Source organism: Protomyctophum parallelum (genome assembly GCF_964188405.1).
Source record: "Protomyctophum parallelum genome assembly, chromosome: 11".
Classification (NCBI taxonomy): domain Eukaryota; kingdom Metazoa; phylum Chordata; class Actinopteri; order Myctophiformes; family Myctophidae; genus Protomyctophum; species Protomyctophum parallelum.
Genome location: NC_139707.1, coordinates 22255343 through 22276420, shown reverse-complemented (window position 1 = coordinate 22276420; position 21078 = coordinate 22255343). Strand labels below are relative to the sequence as shown.

At 41.0% G+C, this 21078-nt stretch overlaps 1 protein-coding gene across 1 annotated transcript in view; it reads left to right on the top strand.

The window, feature by feature from the left end:
• Positions 1-439: 439 nt before the first annotated feature.
• The window catches only part of fign (fidgetin), a 37176-nt gene continuing 16537 nt past the window's right edge, over positions 440-21078 (top strand). Inside the window, exons 1-2 of the mRNA XM_083776282.1 lie at positions 440-574; positions 1408-1442. Coding sequence (XP_083632408.1) covers positions 1418-1442 — 25 coding nt within the window. The 5' untranslated portion in view covers positions 440-574; positions 1408-1417. The remainder of the gene's footprint in view (positions 575-1407; positions 1443-21078) is intronic.

The window sequence follows — 21078 nt, the reverse complement described above, 5'->3', positions numbered from 1 at the left end:
AGAAAATCTAGATATATCCAAGGTGGTAGACAAACTAAATTTAAAAAGAAGAAAAAAAGGTAATATAGATATGCTAAAATGTCCTACGAGACTGTATTGTGTGCTGAAACACACACACACACACACACACACACACACACACACACACACACACACACACACACACACACACACACACTTATACAAGAACAAGAACGCACTAATTTGTGACCTTGTAGAGTTGGTATTTTAAACATTTTGGGAGAAAATGTATTTTAATGACATATGCGCGCAAAATAAGGATGCCCGGTTGAAAGTGGTTGAGAGGGCGGATTTTAAGTTAATTGGCTTTGAATTTGGCTCCTCCACCACAGTACATGCGCAGTGCGCAGCATGTTGCCTTCAGTCAGCAGAGCAGCTGTCCAGGGTTTGGAATTCCAACATGGCAGAGCAGGCTGTGGTCAGTCTTCCCCTCACTAACTTGGAATGGTTTCAAATCGCGAGCAGCCGCGCTTAACCCTCGCAAGCCATTCATCAGCATACTCACTGGATCGATGTTACTATAAACCCTGAAGCTGCCCTGTCACATACACAGGTACGTCTTGCAATGTATATTTAGAGCGCAGAGATATTAACAATTAAAAAGATTCGAAGCCGCAAGAACAGCCGCTTATGGATACGCTCCCTGGCTGAACCGACCTCGCGCATCACAGAACTGCAGTGTCTAGGTAATCATTAAACATAATTTGCAAAGATAATTTGCTGAGACACAAATACATATTTTATTTCGCTATAAAGACAGCGAAGTTTGATCGGAAATAGGCGCACTTTGCACTTGATGTTTTGCTAGCGACGATTTGATGAACATGTTAAATAGGGTTACGATCTGTCTCTGCAAGTAACTTTGTTGCAATGGGAAGTTTATGCATGTCAGTCCGAATACAACTTGCCGCGATAGATATAGCCGCAGGCGGCAGGTTAATAGATGGGTTGTCATCGCGCTCTTAGTGGGACAACTGCTGGCATGTAATCTATTTCAAAAGTAAAGGGGGCATCATGCTGCTTTAGCCTCTCTTCCTCTAATGGGCTGCAAGAGAATGTGTGTGTTTTATGTCAGCTCGCTCACATGCTTCCTATTCTCCAGTTTCAACTCAGGCGAAGTGACAGGCTGAGTCGTGCTGCTCGTGGCTTTACGTTTCTATATCTATAAGCATGCTCGGAGTAGGAGTTGTCTGCATGGTTTTGCGCTTTTGCTTAATTGGATTTTATATTGCATAAGGTGCAAATGCATACCCGACGAATAAGAACCTATACGTTTTAAAGCTGTGAAATTCGATAGCAGGGGAAAAGTGCCTGAAATGAGAAGCAACCTTTGGAATTCCTCCTCGTGAAAATTCCGATTCTGCTGTTTTCCTCTCTTGTTTTTAGGCTTGAAGACATGATCACTAGCACCGGTATTTATGGTATGTCTATTTTGTGATTATTACTATTATATTACTATATATTTTATTAATGGTGCATATATATAGTTTCTGTATGCATGCGGTTCATCTGCAAAAGTTTTAGTCGAAGCTTTAAGAATTTAATTACCATAGCTTGACTACAGAATGCTTATACATTTAATGTGGGTGGTGTATTTTTAAATTCCTATCCAAGTGATTTATGCAATCTCACAATCATGTTCAAAATGCTGATTATCCTAATTGTGGTGGTAGCATGGTTTGTGTAGGTTAAAGGGTCTGTTTTCATTTATTTAGTGACCCATTTGCTGGATTTCATTATTCTGTGTACAGTTCAACTGTTGGTTTCTATTTGCATCTTTTAGCATGCTTAAAAGAACACTTATGTGAATACATTCAAAAATATTGTAATTCCAAATGTAAAATGAGCCTTAATGTGTGGCTCTAACGATTATGCTGCAATGTACGAAACCAAGCATTCTGTCTTGTTATAACTTAAAGATATTATAATTAAAATGGTATGGCTATAGTGCGTCTTAGAATTGTTGCATTTTGTTTTTAATTCCTAATTTTGGTTCATTTAAGTACTATAATTTACATATACATTCAAAGAGCCATAATTACATTGTAATAACGACCTATACCAGTGTTATCACTATAATATGTCGAAGTGGCAACTGGTGAATTAATGTATGATGACAGTGTGACCCTCAGTAATGCAGCTATTACATAGTGTATCTTAATCTATACAAACAGTGAAAGGCATGTAATGTTTTATGTTGCCGGTTATTGGATCTTACAACAACAACAAAACTTTTGAATTTGCTCACGTAATGGTGTTTACTTCAATTCTATTTTTCCAAAGTGTGTCATGAATCATGATGATTCCCCTCATTTTGGTTAAGTTATTTACGTCACGAGGATCATTGTACGATAATTACACTTACAGAATCAGATTTGCTTCATATTTCTCTTATTTATTTGTTAACTTCCATTATGATATTATTTGAGAAGTCAGTCAGTAAATAAACCTAGCATCACTGTTACCCCTGATTTATATTTACTTACCGAAAATAGTAGATCTTCAAGCGCACTGCGTGTCACAGTGTGGTGGTGTATTGTGAGATTGTAGATCTGCAACACCGGCGTGCAACAACTAAGTACAAATCTCCCTTTATTGATAAAAAAGTGAGGAGAGGTGAAGGACAAGTATTGCACTATCTCTCTTTTGCAAAGACTTTGTCCTTATTGAACCTTTTGCTCCTCGAAGCAACAGTTTACTTGATTGTGTCCACACATTTCATTTGCATGTTTTGCCATGAGAGGAAATTAACATAATCAACAGCGAGCTGAAGTATGTTTTCATTCCTCTTCAGAAATTACAGCATTGAGCATCCATCACTCAGTAGGAAAAGGTGTACATCGCTACCATTTTCATTATGTTGGAGTGTTTGGCCGTAATGTGTTTTCGTGAAAGTGGGCATTAACTAGGCCTATGTTGTTCAGATCATATGTATTATATCTGCTGCCCCCCCACACACACAACATGCATATGTGGTGCTTCGTAGCTGCAAAAAACAATATCTCTGAAAGAGTACAGGGTGTATTTAGAATGCCAAAATAATGCATCAATTATTGTATAAAGAAACAAAGCATTAACACATCCATACATGAATCCTGAAATATTCTGTGACATTTCCAGATGCTTTTACTTTTGGCTGCATAAATCACCAAAGAGATTTTGAACAGTTACTCTTGCACATTAGTTAGAACATATTCTCACAGCGCCACATTTCTTACCTCATTATTTCCAGAAGAAGCCTAAGGTTGGGATAAACAGTGTAATTGCAATAGGCTGTGTTATCCTGGTCTACATTATACGGCAACTGCGTGACAAAAAAACAACAAAAACAAACAATTGTGTTGCTGGCTGCTGCTGCATTTGTCACAACACATCTCATCCATTGTTACATTTTAGACACTAGATTTGGAGTGTCCGAGGAAAGGTAGCTGAGATGAAATCCTGTGAGTGTAGTCGCAGCACTGGGTGTTAGGAGGTCCTCACTTAACCCCAGACTCCTGTGTGCATGTAAAGGAGTTGACAGCTCTGTTTATTTCTGATAGAGCAGCACGTATGATAGGAATCTAAGCTGTTCGCTGACATGGATCCCTGCGTTGAAATTGATGACAGACACTGCCCCCCTTCAACATCCTCTTTATCAAAATGTCATGCATGTTGACTCTTTAAGAGTCAGCGTAATACTCTGCAGTTGATAAGTGCACAATTCCATACACCTGATCCTATACAACCAAAGTTATGCAGTCATTTTATACTTCATAGTTTGTAATTGATGCAGATGCTAAAAATACTTTTGAAGATTTGTATACACTCCCATAAGGTCATTTATTACTCTATAAACGATTATGTTGTATTTTTTCTGGGGCAAAAAGCTATTTCAGTAGGTTGTGTCTATTCTCTCCATGGACATTCTCCTACACAATATCAATTAATTTTGCTTTTTGGAAAATGGTTCATATAGTAAAGGATTCTTTACATGCAGGACCAACGGTACTGTATGTACTACAAAATAAATGTGGACAGGAATTGGGAAGTCACATGGTCATTCAAGGATGCAAAATCCAAAATGTTGAAGGACATGATTCTAAACGTATTCTTTGTATTGGGCTCTAGTCTTTTTATTTTGATTTATTTACTTTTTAAGCTAATGCTCAGTTTAAATGCAGTTCCTCTCTGTGAGCTAAAGTGAGCAGTATTGTAAGAAAGAGGGCTAAAATGGATAGCAGCTGACTACGTGACTAGAGCCATTACCTGAGGGAGACCGTATATGAATAAGACTGGCAGTTTTTATACGTACGCTAATGGTGACAATTAAAGTCGGCTCCCGACTAACTTGCGTTGCCTCCATGTAAACACCCCCTGGGAAGTCTGCAGGGCTTTTGTAAATTGATGAAATGTTCATCTGTACCGACGGATCCATTTGTCAGTGACTGCAACAAATCCCACGCAGCCTCTTGTCTACTGTAGTACACTATTGAAATCAGTACTGGGGTTTCATCTTTAAGCAAACAATGTTAAGTGTTGTCTTTTCTGTTTTTCATCTGAAAAGCAATGGAGCCCCCATGGGAGTATAAGACTCATGCAAATAGGACAGGGGGGAAAAAATCCCATCGCTTTCTAGAGGATTCCAGAGTACCCCCCATATCTCTGTCCCTACCTCTCTCCCCCCCCTCTCTCTCTCCCTCCCCCCCCATCCACATCCCTTTCGTCCCCCTCATGGCAGCTTGCTATGTTATCTTTGTGTGTTTCTCTCCACGCTGACAATTCTCCCAGTGATCTAAGTTGGGTTGCGTTAGAAAGTGGAGGCAGCTGTCTGTTGCTGTACTGAGGGACGTGTTTGCTCTACTGCAAAGATGAAGGACCGCAAATCCTTGACATCCGCCCCCTTTCTCTCCCCTCCCCTCCCTGTACTGTCTCATTTAGACACAGCGACTGTCTGCTGTGTGTGTGTGTGTGTGTGTGTGTGTGTGTGTGTGTGTGTGTGTGTGTGTGTGTGTGTGTGTGTGTGTGTGTGTGTGTGAGTGACAGCATATGGCATAGACATTTTCTATGTGTTCACCATTCACCATTGGCTGTACCCTTCATCTATCTCGTGCCTGCAGGGCTGTTATGTTTTCTCTCTAATTTGGACAAAATGGGCTACTCACTGTTTCATTTAGTAGACTATATTAAGTATCAGTTTAATGCTGCATGAAACCATCCACCAAACAGGTTTAGTGGTTGATTTGGCCTGTACTTCTTGATATTCTGCCTCATGTGTGTGTTCATTTGCTAGAAAGACTAGCATGGTTCTAGCATCTAACACTATATTGTGTGTGTGTGTGTGTGTGTGTGTGTGTGTGTGTGTGTGTGTGTGTGTGTGTGTGTGTGTGTGTGTGTGTGTGTGTGTGTGTGTGTGTGTGTGTGTGTGTGTGTGTGTGCGTGCGTGTGCGTGTGCGTGCGTGTGCATGCGTGTGTGTCTGTGTGTGTGTGTGCATATAAGTACAGCTTTTGTGCCTGTGGGTTTGTGTGTATGCATGCACCTGCGTGTGTGTGTTTGTCTCTCTACTTGTTTCTCAGTCTTTTTTTTTTTACAAGAATATATTCTTATATTCACATAAATATACTGTATCAGTAGGCCTAATGCTATTATTGTTTTATACCCCCCGGCCCCAATGCATTATGTGCTTTACGGCGCTTATGGGCCATTTTGCTAGCTAAATGACCGATTAAAACTGAAGCACTTTCACAAGTCATGTAACAAGGGTGGTTAATTCAAGCCATACATGCCATGCATATAATTTACACAGAGCATGGCTTTTTTGCCTTAAAGCCCCTTGTTCTTGTCATTTTCTACACACTGAAGCAGAGGCTTTGTTTCATCTCCTTCACACGGGCTGTCTCTGCACTCATAAGGAGAGGAGGCAGCTCAGTGCCTACTGGGGATTGGCTAGAATAGACAATCCCCAGGTGTACTAAACTAGGTTTAGCGCTAAGGCTTTTAATCTGGACTTGTAGGAGATTCATGTGCATTCATGGATTTGCTTCAGTAATTATCATACCCCTAGTGGCTGGCGGAGAGAGACATTTGCCTAAATCACTGATGTCCTCATTACACTGTTTACATTTTAATTAGACATACTAAACTTTTGATTTCTAATGGCCAGTAGCCACTGTGTGTGATTGGAGATTTTCTCCTATTCATTTCAAGCCTCGAGGAGGACTCGTCTGACTGCGGGGGTGTGATATCGGTGATCCACCATGCAAAATGTTGTCTATTAAAATATCAACATCCATGCACTGTGTGTTATTGTAACTCTGAGAGTGTACAGATATAACCAAAGGGTCCATTTGGTTACATTTGTACACTTTATTAGTTATACATGAACACTTGATAATTTTAATGTGAACTGTACTTTTTATCATGCTTATTATACTGTACCCAATTAAAATAAATTATAATTCTTCTATTTATGCTAGCGATGTTGATTCTATAGGCTAAGCAAAATAACTGTCAAACAACCAACAGTATCAGAATGCAACAACCAGTAATGAGTATACAATATATATATATATATATATATATATATATATATACATACACGTATAATCCATCTAAAGCAATGTCCTTGACTGAACGTTTCCCCAGTTCTTTTAATATGTGGCTGTGGCCAGAGAGTTGTACACCCACTGTTATTTCTGCGCAGCAAACTATCTGACTCTCAAGGACTGTGTTTAACAAAATCTACAATTTCATGACTTTCGTTCTTGTGTGGCGGGCACTTTCAAAGTGCTTGAGACCATCATTGTGTGCTTGTGTACTGTTGCTTATCATTGGACAACCTTGGAGAGGAGTGGTATGTTTATTTTCTCCTCTGTCTTGAGTCCAAGGTGTTTTATTGCATGCTGTCGGGAGTTTTGTATTGCGTGAGAGCAGAAAGACCCTCACAAGAGGATGCGAGCAAACTCAATATTCATCTGTGTTGAAATTCCACAAAACAGCGTCTGTGTAACAATGGCAATCGAGGCCACCACTCATTCGTAGATTCAAAGAGGATGCATTCAACAAGTCTGCACTTAAAAACACTTCATGAAGGCTATTTTGCTTGGCTGCCTTTGCCAGCTCATTTGTAAATTAAAATAAATATATTGTATAGTTTGTTTCTATCCAGTTTGCCTTGATTCTTGCCTCTCTTTATCCAGTAACCAGTAAGTAAGTAATCAGTGTTAATTGTTAATAAGAAATAATCACCAGAGAAAATTCCATGGCTATGTACGAACTGAGAACAGATTTTGTGTTATTATTTATTTGTTCATAAAAAATATAGCTGCTATTCTGGAGAGAAATTACCGTAACAAATTTTCACTTGTAGAGTCACTGCATATGTGCAGCGTTTTGGATTAATGACAGCATGATAGAGTCATAATTAATGTTTTAAATGTCTGAATGAAAATTCGACATTAATATTCAAGAGCGCACACGGATGTGCTTGAATATGAAAGTCAATGTTTTGGCTGGTTTCTCTTGTCTTGGAAATCCTTCTGGGATGATGAATAGAGTCATCACATCCACCGCTAATTGTCTCAAATTGATATTTTGATGTTCCACTAAAGATGGCATAAAGGAAGTCAGATCTTAATTAGAAAGATGATCAGAGGAGATGCGAGCTATCAGTGTGTCCCTCTAAGTTCCCAATGATTCATTCATCCTCCACGGAGTTGCGGCGGCTGACAGGTTGGCAGCGTGCCAAGCGCTGGCAGAGGGAACCTGAGTGCCTGGGACGGGAGAGTGTGGGTTGAGGTCTGCCTTTACGGAGAGGAAAGGGGGAAGAGGAGGAGAAGAAGAGGATGGTAGGTGGTGGTACGATGGTGTACGTACTGCCACGGGAGGTATAAGGTGTCAGGCTGCGGCAACTGGCAAAGGCTGCGGGTGTCTGGTGTGACAATGTGATGTGAACACACCACCGGCCAGTGCAGAGGTGAAAGCAGAGCTACTGGACATACTGTAGGAAGGCTTGCTAATGATGCTGTGTACTGTTATTATCTTATCTGGCTTTCCCGTGCTGCAGGGGGGCTGTGCCTGTTAGACGTACGGACCGACAGATAACCTTTGCTTCCTTGAGTTACACTTCAGGAATCGAGATTAACCTATGACTTGATCCACATACAGATACCATATGCAGGAAGAGATATATTTGTGGTACTGGTACTATAACAAAAACAAAACATAACTTTGTGATTGGGCTATTATTGAATTCGCAAATTATTATGTTTCTCTTAAATGTTTTGTTCCAGACAACCGCTTCAGGTGCTGCGTGTCCGTTGTAAAATGAATAGTCATTGCGAGTCTTGTTTTGCGTGTGGCCTATTTGACAGTCCTTCTTGAGTCCACATGGAATTAGATTAATTTAAATCAGGAAAAAAATGGAGTGCAGCAAGAGTGCTCAGGAGTTCAGCATCATCTTGGAGCTTTATGAGGGCTGACACTTCTTTTGTGTTCATTATCAGGAAATCACCTCAGGGAGTCATGTTGACTTTGCATGGTCTAAAATAGCTGTTACAGAGCACCGTTCCATGCTCTCTTTCACTGTCTCGGAATCTTGGGAGATTAGGTGGAAATTCCAAATCAACGTTTGGCTGAGAAAAGCTCAACATTGCTTAAACAATCTTGCTTAAATAACAAAAGGAGATCAAACTATTTTTTGTCAGTTTGCAATCTCTTGCTCTCAAAAAGAGAGTTAGAATAGATCCGTTTTGGTTCTGTTCCCGACATTAGTCTTAAAATGTATATAATTCAGCACACCAAAAATGTTCACCCTTTGCAGAAACAAGTGGTTTACAGTTCTACAGTTAACAGTTATCACACCGTTTTTCTTTCACTGAACTATATGAATTCTGGCTCTGATGACTCATCCACTGACAGAGATTTTGTTTCCTTGCATGTGTATAGTATAATTGCATTTTTATTTTTATTAACACTTTGACTGTTATGCTACCACGATTTAAAGGAAAATGCATTAAAATCACGTTATTAGCCATTTAATGGGGCCGTTACTCACATGCTGTTTATTGCATGTATATTTCTGCATTACACAGAACAATAGTAGATTCATGTACTTGGCACATGATGTTTCTGCAGTCCAAACTCTGACTGCATCTCCTCTCTCCCACATCTTTAAATGGATCCCATGAGCCCTCAGCTCTGTTGTTTCCATTATTCATTCCAAAACTTCCATATGTACTGTAGCATGGAGAGGCTAGAGGGGTGAGAAATAATTTTGTGTCTGAAAAAATTTATGTAGAGCAAAGTCTTTATGCAAAGTCTGCCATGCCTTGGGAGGATGTGGGCCAGCGTGCTGTCGGAGAAGTGAGTGCTTGGACAAGGGATGAAGAGAGAGAGTGTGTGTGTGTGTGTGTGTGTGTGTGTGTGTGTGTGTGTGTGTGTGTGTGTGTGTGTGTGTGTTGTGTGTCACGTGCGTGTGTGCGTGTGTGTGTGTTGTGTGTCACGTGCGTGCGTGTGCCTGTCAGTCTGTCATGGTGGCCTAATGTGGCTCCCTAGAGGTACCTGGGGCAGACCCATCCAGCACCCAGTCAGCCTCTGCTGGCGGCCAAGTGGTGACAACGGGTTCCCACGGAGAGAGGAAGTGTCATTGTATGTATGTAAACTAGTGACAGATGACTGGAGACATGCAGCCTGTAGACGCTGGGCCTGAAAGTAAAGCAGTTTTGCGTCTTCGCCCTCCCCTTCTCCTCCTCCACTTGAGACTTCTGAGGGAGAGAGAGAGAGAGAGAGAGAGAGCACGGGGCTTCACAACGGCACCGAATACATTGACAACAAGTCAAAGATATGAATAAAAAACAGGATGCAAATCATTTGGCATGAAAAGACACATGCTATGTGTAAAGGTTCCCTTTCCCTTTGAAAGGCCATCGCAAAGGAGTGCAGGGTTTTTAGTGTGCAGCGCTCCAGGCAGCTTTTCTAGGCCACAGGTCATGCGGGTCAGTGTTACACACCCTGCAGCCTCACTTCAACCCTCGGTCTGGAAATAGAACGTGCAACGTCACCCAGTCAGAAAGGAGGTGGATTCCAGACCTCAGTGGCCACAGGCTGCACATGTGGAATCTGCTTGTGTAGTTGACCCCAAGTGTTTGAAACTCTCAATGCTCCCACTAGGTTATTGTTATTTCATGCATACCCAAATGAACAAGGCTGTGTGAATTGCCTTGCTTGCACAGAGTGATCCACAGTAGTATACTTAGAAATCTAGCTCTTGGCTGCCGACTATTCATCAAGGGAGCTTGCGGTCCGCCAGAAGCCGATTTGTTAAACATTATGCACACAACCTGTACAAGACACAAAATAGAGGGAATAAACCATAGAATGGCTCTTTTATATTGCTTATTTCAGGCATCATTGCTCTCCTTCCCCTATTCAGCAGCAATGCCCGAATGGCCAGCCTCAGTAAACTAAAATAGAACTTCAACCAATAGTGGTGAATACACTTGTGTGTTTTTTTTAAGCGCATCATTTCCAGTTAAGCACATCATTTCCATAAGGATCATTGAACGTAGGGAATCTGTTACACAATACGAGAGATGTAGTCGCCATGGCTCTATTGTAGCTAATATGTTACTACAGCTAAAGTAGAATCCTGTATCTAAAGAGTTCATGTCAAGTCCTAGATGACTCATATTCAAGTTCTGTTTTATTAACACTACTATACTGAAGGTGCCATTTTTATTTTATTTTATTGTGGCCAGATGGCAGATTTTGTTTTTGCACCTGTGAGGTTGTGAGTCTGTCTATACGTTTTTGAGAAATTGCAGTGTTAAACCCATGTTGATATTGGCTATAATCATGGTTATATGTATGTTGATAATGTATATGGAAAAAACAAAGTAAAAAAAACTAAATCCTGAATCTGAATCGTTTTGCGGGGGGGGGGGGGGGGGGGAAGGTCTGAACTATTCTTGTCAGACTGAAAGTTCCTCTGTCTAGTGGTAGGGGGAGTGAGAGAGCAGGAGAAAGGAGAGAGAGGAGAGTAAAAGTGTTTTCACCGCAAACAACAGTTTACCCAGGGCTGCGCAGTTTCACGTGATGCGCAACATAGCCGCTGGACAAACTATACACAACGGAGGAGGAGAGGGGACGGGGGGACGGACTCGCGCACATTGACGTTGGCTCTAGGTATATAGTAATATTAATATTAATGCGCGAATGTCCTGTATTATAAGTGTACACCACCAGTTCACCGCATCATGTTTTGTCGTCACCGACTCACAGCGTATTTAAATAAGTAACAGGAACGCGACTACGTGCTACTCCCCCACCTCCCCACCCCCCCTTTTACATTTTGGGGAATATTCTGCATACCACCAAAGGGGTCGTTAAGTACCACCAATGGTTGAGAATCACTGCTGTAGATCATGCAATCAGAACCTTTCTTTCCCTGGATTCCGCAGATAGAATAGGCTATTTGTGCCAGCCTACAGTTTCCGCCCATTTCACATTTTCTTCAAAACACACTTTTTGCTAACTCCTACAAATTTTGTCCAAAATTCACACAAATTGGTATATATTTTATCTGGAGTCATGTGATCAAGATGTGCGAGATTCCATTCCAATTGGCTATGACTGCCTTAAAAAACTTTGCTGGCCCTGGGTAGGCCTGGTGTGCATAATACGCTCGGAGGAACACACTTTTCTATAGTTTTTAATGAGGCAACCAATTATACAGTCAAGTGAGTGGACTATCTGGTAAATATTGTGTTGTTTGTGTCGCCATTAGGATACAGAGTAATGATAATAGTATGATTGTACTACAGCTTTAATGCACAGACTTGAATGACCATAACAAAGAAGGACAGAGAGCAGTTCAATGCTATATTGTTAATTAGATGGCACATTGTCATTTTGCATGGACAACCTGTTCTGCATTAATGATCACTGGAATCAGAATTAGTTATTGCTTATACAAACTGCAAAATCTCCAGTGTTAACTTATCCATTTGTAATTCTTGACAATGTACAAATGTAACCACGTACACCATCAGGCTTTCTGTAGGATCTGTCTGTGTGGGGGCTTCTGGTATTTGTGACTTTCAAAGCCTTGTCCTTTCCTTGACCATGTGACAGCGCGCTGTATGACTAGGCTATGCTTCCTGTTCACATTCTAACCATCATGGGAAACAAAATCTATCTCAACTGATGAGTTCCTGCTCTGTTGAAAAACCGTGCCCAACTGTGCATTGTACTGTTGTGCTATTCTTCAGTTCACGTGATTCAAAAAGCCAATTCACATTTGAGCAGTGGGGTGACCCTAGGTTGTGTATATTGATGAGTGGGATTTGTTTCTTAATAGAACTGTGCCTAATTAATTAGCTTTTAATTGGTTGAACCCTGAACAAGCAAATGCTGCACAATGCAAAACAATTGTTACCTTAAACAGCATAAAGAACTGCATACTGAGGTCTGCTTAATGGAGTGTGGTATTTCTTGTGTCAAATTATGTTGTTTTTGTTTAGTTTTGTAAATGTATAATAATAATAATAATAATAATAATAATAGGAATACAGGATAATCAAGTGAAATTGGATGAGACAGACAAAATTGAAAATGAACACTATAATAAAATGGGTAGTCTCTCCTGATTGGATGAAATTGGAAACCCACCTGAAAATGTATTTTCTATGTATTTAAGCGCTGGATAGACGGGCAGACCCCTGTTACTGAACAGACACTATACTATAATATGAACGATTTCGCTCAGAATTTAGCGCTTTAACATTTTAATGTTTAATTAACATGTTAATTTGTTTTAACCAAAGAAATATCAGTTACCCAACCTTTAACATATTATTGATCATTTGTTATTCATGCTCCCCATGTATTAAGGAATGCTGTGGAATGATTTGCTCTCCGCTGCCTTTCTTTCCTTCTTGCTTCGTTTCCTTCAAATCACTGAGCCGTTAGTTAGGCGGCCTGCCCTTCTCTCATGCCAGCCAGGTTCAGAGTGCTGTTGTTGTTTCTATGTAGCTGTTACCATGAGTTGTTTCTATGTAGCTGTTACCATGAGTTGTTTCTATGTAGCTGTTACCATGAGTTGTTTCTATGTAGCTGTTACCATGAGTTGTTTCTATGTAGCTGTTACCATGAGTTGTTTCTATGTAGCTGTTACCATGAGTTGTTTCAGTGCGTTGTCGTTCGAAAATTTAGTGCGTTGCGCACCGGGTGTGCCGAGTGCCCACACTGAGCGACCCTACCCTGAAGCTGGGGTTGTCCAGTGTGAATCGGTGTGATTGCGTCACAGCTGTGGTCATGACTCGTTCGTAAATAAGGCACACTGACTGAAGGCACTCTGTGACGTCACCGCCCACCACATTCCCGTTTCGTATTTCCGAACGCACCCTAGATGGCACTCTTCGCTAACCTACTGTATGAGTTTGAGTCTCTGTGACATTGTGATCCAGGAGATCACCTGACATGATCGCTAGTTTCCCTCTCCCGTAAAATTAGTTCTCTCCTGATTGAATTAAAAAGCTGGAATCAGAGGTATCAAGGAGACCCCTGTTACTGAACAAACAATGGTTACTATCAGAATATAGAGCTTTAACCTTTTAAACCTTTTATTTTAACCAATATAGTTTCACTTTCCTTCTGAAGGGCTTGGCTTTAGAAATAAACAAAAGACGCTTTGCGCTGAAGCCGTACCTGGTAAAGATACAATTAGGAAACCACAAGGCAGTGGAAAACATTTCCAGATGACTTGTTTAACAGATGACTGTTTAATTTTATTTGAACAATGTTTGCCTTAGGCTTGTACCAAGGTGGTTGGCTTGCCCACTCGCTGCGTTCAAGTACTGTACCTTTTGAGTATAACACAAAGATGCAGGTATGTCAAGACTCGGCATGTGCATTGCAATCTTATTTGTTTTAAAAATCCTCAACCTCGGCCCAGGCCGTAGCGTAACGGTCTGGGCACCGGACTGGTGATCCAGTCGCGGTGTGCCGCGGGTTCGACTCCCGGACCCGACACGGCCTTTACCGCATGTCATCCCCCCATCTCTCTCCCGTTTCCTGTCAGCCTACTATCTGTCCCTTAAAAAATCAATAAAAGGCGTAAGCCGCAAAAAAATATCTTAAAAAAAAAACAAAAAAAAAATCCTCAACCTCAACAGCAGACTACGGTTATAAGCGCATTTAACTCACTCTGCGCAGAGTTCGCCTTTTGACGCCTTTTGACGCCTTTTTAATATCAATTCATCACAGTTCACAACTGTGTTCTGTACGCACTCGTAACACTCCGGTTGGGATGCAATTAAAAAAAGAAAAATGGAAATGAAAATTCCGCTGGTTTATGCTGTCTATGGGAACACAGTTTTTAGAACCGTAATATCTCGGATTCTTCTTTGTGGCTCAAAACAAGCTTGATTTGCGCCTCATTTCTCTAAACGATATGATCCCCGGTTACAAAATGTATGTTTTGTGTGAATTAAATAACAATCCCGGCACCCGTTATAGATAATTCACTTCCTGGGCCTCGGTTTCAGAGTCTCGCCGTTTTAAATGAATGGCTGGTGCTGCTGGAGTATTTTCCAGCATTTTTTTCAGACATCAGCCAAATTAGTTAAATGAGTTAAATTAGTTTGTTTACCAACAAATGCCAAGATGTCCATCCCTAATCTGCAAGCATTTAAAATCCACAATTTAGGTATTTAGCAGACATGCTTATCCAGAGTGACTTACAAAGTGCAAGTAAGATCAGAGAGGCCGGACCGGGCCTTAATTTCCAGGCCTGTTGAGAACTCTACCTCTGGGTTCTGTATGAGCGGCAGCTCATACAGTGCATGTGACAGTGCATGTGACACTATTTATAGACGATTTGTGAAAAAAACAAAAAACAAGGTTTGGAGCTACTAAAATACCCACATTATAATGAAGACAACTAGCTTACCATTCTAGCTGCATTTTTACTGTGGGAGGGCTAGAGAAAATGGAGAACAGGGGGCATCTAGGAAACAATTCAAGGCCAACATGTATGTTGGGACAGGAGTATAGGCTGATTCATGGCTACAAGTGTTTTGGTCTGGATTTCTCCTTTAATAATCCAGTTTCATGGTAACCCTAACCCAACATGCATGGTAACACTTTCAAGCCATTGTTTGACAGTATAAGAAACAATCTCCTGGACAGCTCTTTCCTTGTAAAAGTTCTCCTTTATGGTTTCTCTACTTCACTTCAGTAACTTTATTACAGTATAGCTGGGCGATTTCTATTTCATATTGACCTAAGATTGTTTCAGTTGTCTCATTTCACCTTTTGTCTGGCCTGTGTTGGAGAAGTGACCTTCCTTGAGACCAGCAGTCCATAGCTTCTGCAGAATGCTTCAGAGTGTGTCAGGGAACAGTTTGTTGCTGGCTATTGGCATCTTTCCCATTTCCCCCTCCCCCTTTTCAATCAGATATTTTCAATTAGTGCTGTGAAACTTGTAATCCTATTAAAAATGCACAAAATGTGTGAGTGTGTCTGTGCATGTGTCCACGTTTTCAGTTCACGTATCTCAAGAACCAGCCGACCTACCGATGAGTGCGGTGACTGGTGTCGCGTCGGATAGGCGGTTGTCCAGAACCGCCGATCCGACTAATACCAATTTATAACACTATACATTATATGAATGTATTATTAGTATTATATACTATATACAATACTAGGTACAATACTAGATTTACTTCAAACTCGCCGTGCATATGGCAGAGAGAGGGAATGCGTTGCCAGGCGTCAAACCTGGGCATAGGCGGTTGTCCAGAACCTCCGATCTGACAGATATGGCCACATATCAGGGATCAGGGATCGTCATACTGTACATACACATAAACGGACAGACAGATGCAGAGATCTTTAATATATTGACGTACAGTACAACGGACACAAAGGGTATTGCATAACTGGCTGGAGTTCTGTGACTTTCACTGTCCAAAAATAACAAATTTCACTTTTGAACCTCACCTTACATTCCTGTACTTTTCATTGGATGACTGTACAACTGAGGGTCAAATAGCCATTTAAACAAATGAAACGAAATTGAAAGGATTTTCTGTCACTTCTGTGGAGACTCGAGGGAAAATGAAAGTTGACAGAGCTTTTCTTTGGTTAGAGTCGGAGTGGAAGGCTCACTTAGGATATCAGGTGAGTGCTGTCGTGGCCGAGGAAAGATGAGTTGGCAGTATTGTGTTACAGCAGCATCTGTATAGGAATGGTCTGTTGAGGAGAGGAACGATAACGGATCTGCTGACCAGAGGCATGCTTTAGTCTTGAAGTGTGTTTGTGTTTGCCAAGCACTTAGCAGAGAATCAGCCCACTGCTGCTGCTCTGGCAACACAGAAACATTATGAAATTCAAACATCGACCCCCAAAGTTTCTGCCATGGGGGTGGGGGGGGATCGTCAATACTCAAATTATGTTACTGTATGAGTATGGCTTCTGTTTTTTTGATCAAATCGTTTTTAATCATACATCAGTTTTGTAGTATGGATTGCTGTTTTCTGTTTTTTGCAGAAATGGTTGTAGAGAAATTGACATTTTTTTGTGTAGCCTATACAAAACAAACAAGTTGTTTTGGACCTGGAGCAGAGCCGTATTGTGAAGGCATTATTTGTCTGTGAAATATGTTGTTGAAGAAGCAGTCCACTGTGAGCAAAGATTCACACACATATTCATGTTGCTTTGTTGTCCCTTGCCAATATGACATTGTAAAGGAAAAAGATTATCACTACCAAGGATTTCCTTTCACACAGTTTCAGAAGGCTGTAAAGTCTAATGGTTGGAAATGTGTAGTAATCACAGTTGTGAATCGGACCAGTGAACAAGGTAATCTCTTAATTTCCAATGGGGCTTGGCCTATTGGTTTGTAAATCAGATGAGTGCCTCCTGGTGCCATTAAACTTCTGCTGCACAGTAAAATCAGATAAATGATAAATGTGATAAGAGCCTGGAATCCACATGCATTCACCCCCCGCCACCCCCACCACCCCGGCCCCCAGTTCGTGTGTGTCTTCATTGGAGCCATCCTCGGGGAGTAACAGGACTTTTGGGAATGGATACTGTATGCTGGTGAGAGAGAGGGTTTTGGTCAATGAGTCTTCATGGAACAAGGTCACAGTACTTTCCTCTTCTCTTTTGAAGTGAGTAAGTGATCCCTTGAGAGGTTGAGGAGCTGTCCTCCTGCAGAGTTTGTGGAGGCTTTCAGAACCACTGACTGTAGTGTCTACTACAGCGCAAGTGGTCTATGGTCATCCAAGTTTCACGAAGCAGCTTAACCGTTTAATGGCTGTTCTTTTAACTAACACACCATTTGATAATTAATCAGTGTTTTTGAGCCAGTTTAGTGTAACTGTTTCTTTTACAGTCTACACTGTGTAGAAGGGCTGTGTAGTAGTATGTTTAGCATGTGCGTTAGCTCTATTCAGGCTAGCAGCTTTTAAAAGGTGGCTGCAGAAATTAGCATTTTTACAGTCTTTTTCTTTCCCTTGGGCACTGCTGTAGCCTATAGTTATTTAGGTATTGTTGTTGTGATGTCTTGTCATGTTGTTTAGTGTTTTTTTGTCTGTTGCCGAAAGGCTTTCTTGTGTTTTCATTCTAGCTGATGCTGACTTGTATGCCGGAAAGTGCTCTGTTATCACCAAATAAAACTGATCAATCAATCAGTAATGGAAGAGGTTGTGTTAGGGTCCTCTTGGCCTCAAGAGTCATGGTTTAATGAGCATCACTGAGACTGAACGATGATGACTCAGAATAACTCTCATCCTCATCGTTTACTGTATTACAGGAGAAAATGAGGAATACATACAAGACACGTTCCCCCCGTAACCAATACTCTTGAATCCATCATCCACTCTGGCCAAAAGGCTATGGGGACATGAACACATTCAGTATGTAACAATCCAAGAAATGTGTGTCCTTTGTGTCATTTTACAGTGCACCAGAATAGTAATCTTTTGCCGTATTCAGCTGTATTGAGCGGAGCTCTCTATAGCCTAAGAGACATCTGTAGCTTATAAGCTCCAGTGAGTTTGTTTACAAATGACAGATCAATATGTTATTATTATACTGTCTGTTGTTCAGCCCCAGATAGGTTTCCCTTGACCATCTCAGTAGGGATCTCATTATACCACTTATACTGCAGTTGTACTTGTACCTCAGTTATACCATGGCTGTACATTACCTCTGTAGCACAGATGTTGCAGTTAAACAGTTATAACACCATTAGGGGTGCAGCAGTACAATGTAAGAGAAGACTGATCATTCAATTTAACATGCACATATTGTGAAACAGTACAGTACACGTATACATACGTATATTTCTACTTACTTCCTCTGGAGATGTAGCGGTTACATTTACACATGGTCACATCTATAACATGGTCCTGTTGACTTGAGTGTAAACATTTGCACCTTCTCATTACATTGTGGATGAATTATTCAAACTAGAAAGGGGCGCTCCGCAGAGCGCATATTTACGCCGACTGGGTTGCCAGGTTATGTTGATTTCAGCCGTCGGGACCCTTCTTTTGTGTATCGTCGTCCAGCTCAGTGTCATGCAGCCATTCCGTGCAGCGTTCAGGGTATATTTTCTGTAAGGAATAGGCCCCTCCCACTATTTAAAAGAAATCAATGACAGGCAAGAATCCAAACCTTGTGAGACACTCATTGTCACATTCAGAGATAATTGGTATCTCATTTGCTGAACTTTCTTTTGTAGCATTTGTGCTGCCCCAGGCTATGGGACTAAGTGCAATCGCTGGCCCTGCGTTATTTAGAGGGCCCTCAATGAGCGATTCATAAAATATAAAAATAAAGATAAAAATATTTAGGACGACCGTTGAGCCGATTCTACTCTATGGCTCCGAGACATGGACACTTTCAAAGAAACAAGAGAAACGGTTGGATGGCACTTACACCCGCCTTCTAATGAGAGTGCAAAATCTCTCTTGGAAGAGCCACCCATCGACTGATCTAATATACGGCAACCTTCCCTGTGTTTCTTCACTATTCCAGAAGAACACAGTTTGCCGGCCACTGCTACAGAGTCCTGTCTCAAAGCAGACCAGAGGTAGAAAATTGTCGTTCCCTGATGTCATCGCTAGGGACACAGGCATCAGTAAGCAGGAACTGGGGATGGCAATGAAGGACCAGGAAGTCTGGCGTAATATTGTGAAATCCACGATTTCGACCGCGGTCGAAAAATGATGATGATAATGATGAGCGGAAGGCCATCATAGCCAATCAGAATGTAATATGAAAAATCACACCGTGTGAAGTGAGGGGCGCTCTTAACATCATACATCATCATGACGTAAAATAGACACTGCCTATTTGCTCAGACACTATGACGTAAAATTATCCATTCATTGTCAATGTCAATTGTGTAGGACGAAATTTTACCCCAATAGCTGAATATAGGAGCGCCCCTCAAAAATTGTAATGATAGATGTTCATCGGTCACATAATATTAATGTGTAGCGACTTCTGTACGTCGAAATCTGACCAAATATGAGTAGTACCTGAAAGCGTCTAGAAAAAACTAAAAGTTTAACGGTGGAAAATCTAGTTTGTTCTGTCGAACTAGATTTCTTTGACGCAAGAGAAAATATTTGGATAACGCGAACACCATGGCCGAAATCATAACTGGAATAGCACTGCCATGATGCTGATTTGAAAGTATTTCTTTGCCTGCTTGGCTGCCTGAATGAAACGTCTCCCGGCTCCCGCCAATCTGTCCAGCGGTTTGCGACATTAGCTCTGGAACCATGCAGCCACTCACAGACAGACACACAGGTGGTGAAAACATGACCTCCACCTCTCAGCCTTCCGCCTGGGCGGAAATTATCATCAACAGTGTTGCCGTTATGGTGTTGTCTCCACACTGGCATCTTGTTGGAGTTTTAATTTTACATTTAACACGAACGTCAGCTGCAGGAAATGTATGGTTTAATTCAATTGTTTCTCCTTTAAGTTAACATAATGAAACCTTTCAGAATGTTGAGACAGAACTGGAGAAAGACGCTCTGATTGTCTTTAATTCACAATCCACTATTGAGACACTTGCAAAGTAAGCCAATAAATCCATATCGACAGCAGCTGCAGGCAAACTGGGATGAGGGGTACAGTATAATATACCAGGCCCTTTTATTGTGATGATTCATTTACGCTCTTCAGGACATTCATAATGTGTCCTTCAAGCCATTAAAACGAGACATGTCCTGCAGCAGTGCACTACTGTATTGTACCACAATAATCAATATTAATCACAGTCCTTTGTCATAACGGATATCAGCCATATGGACCGTGGACAAGCTGTTATTGAGCTACATGTAATGTCCATACACTACAGTAGATTATTTTATATGTGAATATGAATGCGAGTACTCAGATTGATACAAGGTTTGATAATGCTTGTGTATCTGCAGATAAATTCACGTCCAAATCATCACAGCTCTATTAGTATTAGTGATTAGTGTTTTGTAAGCTATATTTGATGTGGGCACTGGGCAATGTGCAAAGTTAATAGTCTACATGTTCAACCCTGATTGTGAGTTTGGGGAGAAAGGGAACATCTCTCCTTGTCCTTGTGAATAGTTCTATTCACAATATTGTACTGTGTAGTGTGTGTACTAAGTGTTGAATGTTGACAACATTTCAAGTCTGTAAATCCCCCTGAAATACTGTGACCATGGATCACACCTGATAATTGATGGAATCAAGTATTGTTTACCAAATCATGTCTACTGTTTACTACAGTATTTCTATGTTTAAGTCACTGTCGCAAACGACAAGGTGGTTGTTTTCTAAAGCCCTGCAGTTACATTACTCACATGCACATTAGAATTAGTTTGAATATGAGAATTGATAGCCAGTGCTTTTGATGAATAAATAGTGATTAAATAACAATAAAGGGTTGGACACACTCAAAACTTTCATCAGCAAACACTATAAGCATGTTCATCCTTTCATAATTAGTTGTATGTGTAATCAGAAAGTGAGTACTGTATATCCATCTTGGAGAGAATTTGAGACAATGCTGT